Source organism: Cucurbita maxima, unplaced genomic scaffold (assembly GCF_002738345.1).
Source record: "Cucurbita maxima cultivar Rimu unplaced genomic scaffold, Cmax_1.0 Cma_Scf00016, whole genome shotgun sequence".
In the NCBI taxonomy this organism is placed as follows: Eukaryota; Viridiplantae; Streptophyta; class Magnoliopsida; order Cucurbitales; family Cucurbitaceae; genus Cucurbita; species Cucurbita maxima.
In genome coordinates, this window is record NW_019272032.1 from 3,837,897 (window position 1) to 3,843,562 (window position 5,666).

General features: G+C 38.1%; 1 protein-coding gene and 1 non-coding gene across 2 annotated transcripts in view; one reads left to right on the forward strand and one right to left on the reverse strand.

Moving 5' to 3' along the window:
• The first annotated feature begins 566 nt into the window (after positions 1-566).
• Positions 567-762, forward strand: LOC111491670. The gene has a single exon (XR_002719736.1). It is a non-coding gene; the product is annotated as a U2 spliceosomal RNA (small nuclear RNA).
• Positions 763-1,086: 324 nt separating this feature from the next.
• LOC111491138 overlaps positions 1,087-5,666 on the reverse strand; it is a 14,053-nt gene continuing 9,473 nt past the window's right edge. The window contains exons 11-23 of the mRNA XM_023139906.1: positions 5,338-5,547; positions 4,835-5,159; positions 4,507-4,600; positions 4,053-4,161; positions 3,698-3,963; positions 3,484-3,608; positions 3,150-3,384; positions 2,854-3,042; positions 2,479-2,768; positions 2,207-2,402; positions 1,876-2,115; positions 1,606-1,691; positions 1,087-1,441 (exon numbers count right to left, since the gene is read on the reverse strand). Of these exons, the coding sequence (XP_022995674.1) occupies positions 1,285-1,441; positions 1,606-1,691; positions 1,876-2,115; positions 2,207-2,402; positions 2,479-2,768; positions 2,854-3,042; positions 3,150-3,384; positions 3,484-3,608; positions 3,698-3,963; positions 4,053-4,161; positions 4,507-4,600; positions 4,835-5,159; positions 5,338-5,547 (2,522 nt within the window). The 3' untranslated portion in view covers positions 1,087-1,284. The remainder of the gene's footprint in view (positions 1,442-1,605; positions 1,692-1,875; positions 2,116-2,206; positions 2,403-2,478; positions 2,769-2,853; positions 3,043-3,149; positions 3,385-3,483; positions 3,609-3,697; positions 3,964-4,052; positions 4,162-4,506; positions 4,601-4,834; positions 5,160-5,337; positions 5,548-5,666) is intronic.

Here is a 5,666-nt window from a genome sequence, read left to right on the forward strand (position 1 = left end):
ATTTAAATTTGAAAATTTGTGTGTGGATGGGTGGGATAGATTATGGTGTTATAATATTGGGGAATCCAAAGGAGGTGTATTTGGATGATGAATTGTTGGAAGTCTAAATGCAGAGAATTGGTTGGTTTTATATTGTGAATTCATTGAAGAGATTGCATCAATATTTGCAATGACTCACCCAGAAATGTGGCATTCGCCTCCCCCACATGGACCTCACTATTTCCTTGCTTTCTTCAACATTTAGGACAAGTCATGGGTTTGGTTCACCATTTTTGAACCTCATCATATTTAAATACCCCCAAATACATGTGAAGACAATAATTATTTCTTTTTTTTAAAAAGAAAAAAACTCTGATATAAACAATATGTTTAGGTCAAATGATTCAACGAAGGCCATTTAATTCAAAACATTCATGATGCTGACGTGTAAAGTTCCCATTGCTGTGCAAGAAGGCGCCTCTGTAATTGAAGAGGAAAGATTTGAGAGTTGTCCCACATCGGAAAGCGTGCTGGACAACTGCACCATCTGGCACTATAAAAAACGCTTCTGGTTGTATGTACAAATCATACCTTTCTCGGCCTTTTGGCTAAGATCAAGTGTAGTATCTGTTCTTATCGGTTTAATATCTGATACGTGGGCCATCGGTCTACATGATATTAAATTAATTTCTTATGGGGGAAGGCCCATCACAGTAGCTTGCTACTGGGGTCTTCGAGCGTCGCCCTTGCGTTGCACTATAGCATGGGCCCGGCGCGCCCCTTCAAGCCCAGTTTCAAATTTTGTGTTTCTTTACGCCCAATTTTTAGGTTACTGTTTCTTTAAAACTATGATTATTTCTCTTTCTTTATTGAAAGAGAAATAAACTATTCTAATCCCAGTTATTGTTTTTATTTTTTTACCTGACTGGCATAAAATGTATAATAGTGAACGACCTCACAACTTTGTTGTATGATACGCATATATTATTCTAATTTATTTGAAGATTTAAGGACCCAAGCAAATAATCCTCATAAACCCTTGAAGAGATTACTGTTAGTGTATCTGTCCAATGGGGGAAGAGTTTTGTCCATTGTGAATAATAATGGGAAGCGAGGAGAAATATAATATATTTCCTTTTTCTTAAAAAGGTACTAATTGCGTGGACTAATGTATTTACATTTATGCTGCCTGCTATCACGTAGGGGCCTCTGCACATCAATCTCAAAAATGGATTTACAAACTTGGACATTTACAATTCAAAACATCACCACCTATCTCAGTCGATAATATGCTCCAATACGCTGCTAAGCAAACTCAGCAGCCCAAAAAGCATCTGGATCGGGACAAAAAAGACTAATATCCTTGATTTCCAAATTGGCAATGTGCCCATCAACTAATTTTGCTTGTATTGATTTGAATAGCAGAAGGATTACGGGCAAGATCCACCACTTATCAATCTCCCTGTTGCCAAATAAATTCAAAAGCAGTTGAGTTTAGGGGGGTGGGGGAAAGCATTTAAAAGATTTGACATCTTGTCTATTGGTCACACACTCCCAATTTCTGGTTTCATCATCCATTTCAGACGTGGCGGAAGGTAAAATATTAAAAAATGAGTTGAAAATCACCTTCTGTTGCTCCAGGTATTTGTCTCATCAGGTGGCTGGAATGTTGAAAATCCATACAGGAAAGTGCCATAAATGAGGGCCACACCCTGTAATGACCAAAATGATGAAATATGAATAGCGGAAGAAAAAATTTAAGTTCTAATCGTAGACAGCCTTTAAAAAACGACGAGAAGTAATTTTAACTATGACGAGCATCCTGAAGCATACCCTCCAAACAATTTCAAATTAATCGGGAAAATTGTGGTGGTACTGCAGTCTAGAACAACTTACAATATTCGCAAAAGAGGTTGCATTCCACAGAGCATATATCCGAGAAAGTGATGCCTTTCTAGGCTCCTTGCTGAAAAGTGCACTCAAGCCAGCTGGGAAAGGAGAGAGTAGAGACAAGGGAAGAACAAGAAGAACGAGAAGAAAAGCAACCAATGAAATCCAATAGAACTGCAGCAGCATGAGAAGGGTAACGGAAATATCTGCTAGAAGCACAGTAGTGATGAGCAGCTGCACAGTATCCTGAAAGATTTACGTCTCAAGAGTTAGAGGATTAAGCTATACAAGATTCCTCTGTTGTACATCTAAGAAATATATGGTGATATCAACTAACCAGATGTCCAATAGGTTTTGTGTTGCGTAATAAGAGAGAAAAAGGATAGAGAAAGTCCCATTTATAATGCAAAAATCCCACGTTAGCCTTGTTTATAAGCCCTCCATTAACTACTCCTGTAATCCTTTTTAGAGATAATGCTTGCCAACTCTGTTCAAACTGCATGAAAGATTCTGTTGCACTTGCAGCGTCTTTCCTATCATAATTTGAAATACAATATAGTGAGAAGCCGAACTATAAGTTGTTAAATTATGTTGAACATTCAAGTGTACCTTGACGGTTCATTAGTATGTTGGCTCAGCATATCCGATCTTTCTAACTGGTGAGGAGAATAATCACCAAGTGCTACAACCAACACACCAAGCTGATAGTAACCAGAAGCAGTACCTTGAAACCATCCAACCTCAATTTTAACGCCATGGAATTCGAGTTGGGGGTTTGCATGACTATTTATCCAATCTAGAACAGGAATCAAGGAGGAACGGATGGATCTATTCCTCACTATCCTCAATTGAGCATTCAGGCCAGCAACCAAGCGATTCCAAACAGTTGCTGGGACGTGCTAGAAACATAGAAGAGTTTCTCTGGGGTCAGAGTTTGTTTAGTTAATATTAATAAAAACGCATACTGAAGCAGACAATATCTACCTGTCCAATGAGATTGGTCAACAAGGCATCACTGTGAATATTATAAGGAGTCATATAGCTTCCATCCCCACCAAAAATGATGCACATTGGATATCTCTTTTCAATAATTGAAACTATATCTAAACGCTTCTCATCACCACCGAGAAAAAAATCGATAAAGGCAACCATTAAATCAGGTGTTGCTCCAACCTGCATCAGTTTCAATTGTGTTCGGGCTAACATCAAATTCACGTGACTTCATAAAATAATGCTCGAGAACCATCGGAAATATTAGTTTTTATATATTAAAGTCATACCTTCATTCCTTTGTATAAGGCACGAGATCTGCAGGAGCGCAGACATGAATGGTCATATTCAGACTTGACATAGTCCTGAAGGCGGTGGATTTTATGCCTACGTCGCCATTGTTTCCACGTCCATGCGCAAGGATATGCAAGAATTGAGAGTATGCTATGCACTGATCCTTCCCACCAATGATATGCAGCCACCGAATTTATCTCATCGATGAATCTATTAAAAGCATCTTCGTACCTAAGCATATTGTTAAGGAAGATGAATTAAACATCATTGGAAATAAATAGTTCAAACACTTCTACTATAGACAAGCTTATCAAATTACAGTTTTCTTACACAATTTCTATAACTGCATTGGGAGGAGAGTAAGGAAGATGCCACGGCTCTCTGAACGTATTGGGACCCATAAAATACATTCTGTAAACATGACTTTGAGTTTCATCAGCTCTAGTTCCACGTACCTGTTTACAAACAAAAAATACACCTGAATAAAACGTCATAACTGCAACGACAGGACTGTATGAAAATCCACAGTTATAGTAATTGGTACCTCGGATAAGGACAGAAGATGCGGGAAATGATGATGACCGTGGGGTTCAATCGAATCAGCATCACGATATGAACCATATCCAACGAATTTAACTCTCAGTGTACTCAACAGAAGAGCTAAAAGAATCAACAAGCATGACAATATAACGGAAAAGGGCAAGGGACCCCCAAAAGTATACATCAGCTCCTCAAGAGGTGTAAAACAATTTGGCATCCTATATTTGTCAGATATGCATTTATATGGACAAAATGGATTATCAACGCCTCCTGTCACAAGAGTGGACGCCTTAGCAAGAAGAAGATTTGAAACCATTCTAAGGAAGAAATAAAGCTAAAACGACCAATTATCGTACTACCTCGTGTATATATAAAATTTGCACGATTGGGCAGAAGGTCAAGAGAACAAGGCAGGCAAAGATTTGCATCAGACCCATTAATATCTTTATAAGTGCCAACAGGGCATTCCTGTAAACAAAGCCAAAAAACAATCTGATGTTACAATACGCTACACAAAAGATTCATTCTCGATTAAATGGTGATGCCAAATTAAATATATCAGCCAACACAACTTAACATGTGCCAGTAGACAATATTATCAAATGCAAACAGCAAAATCTAAGAACTTCACCGGCTAAACTTATCTTCTAATTTAGAACACATGCATGAAAGCTACGCTTAAGCATGGAAGCACCATGTGAGTCCAGAAAAAGCATGATAAGAAAATTTCTAGATGGTGAAAACGGTGGCATGCCCACATGTATTCCAAGATTTATGTTATCATGAGGTGGTACCAAATCCAATTGAACGTACTTCGCAAAATGTACCGTAGAGGCCCTTCGGGCATTCTTTTCCAGTAATTGTGCCCTTTCCACCATAACTACCACCTCTGTTGCTAGCACCTCCACTGTACGACATCAGACGAAGTACATTATCATAGTATCACAAACTTCGAAGACAAATTGAAAAAACAATTAGAATTAAAGGTTTACGTTGTTTATCTCTGGAAAGTAAATGAATAATAATTTTATATTGTTCCTTGCAATCCTATCATATAGTTAAGAAATGATTTTGCAATTTTTGTTCTTTCTCTTATCTCCCTTATCATTTTGTTTAGAGTTTAGAGTTAGAAGTCCCGTACCTAATATTAATGGAGCCACTAATACTTGCAACAGGTGTATATTCATCCCCAGCATGTATATTGGACCAATGAAAATGTACCCTCCCACCCCCACCTCCACCTCCACCTAGAGAACCACCATTGCCGCCGATAACAGTAATTGATGAATTCTTGAAAAGCTCAAGTTCCTGAAGGAACAGAAGAATAGTTCCACCTGAACCTCCTCCACGTCCACCAATCATGCTACTATTATGATTTCTCGTTACTTTAATAAAGCTTTGTCCATCAGCCGTTAAAGATCCATAAACTTCAAGAGTTAACAAAGGCCACGGGATGGATCCCATCACTTGCAAAAAACAGCATATGCATTTGCAGGCAAGAGAACAAGTTTAGAGACTAAGCAAGCAAACTGATCAAGCATTAGAGATGAAATATATATATATATACATACACACACACACATACACACATACATCTTGTTAATCTACATTAGAGGAACTTTCGATAGTAGAAGAAATATTTACCAATCATTCCCCCTCCAGCCACAGGTGTATCAAAATGATCAGGGCCTTCTGCTCCACTTCCAAGTTCACAGGGAAGATCAGCATTGCCATATTCATCACCTCCATTACTCACCCACCCGTTAAAATAGCCAGAACCTCCTCTTCCTCCATGTCCAGCTCCACTACCAGCACCATTTGAATAGTTTCCCTTACCAATTCCTTCATTGCAACCTGACCATGAAGGTATACCAAAATTAAGGAGCTTAAAACACTTATAAATTTTTTTCCAATTATCGGTTTGAGTTTTTTTTTTTTTTTTTTTTTTTGGTTAATGAATGTAACATGTAGAA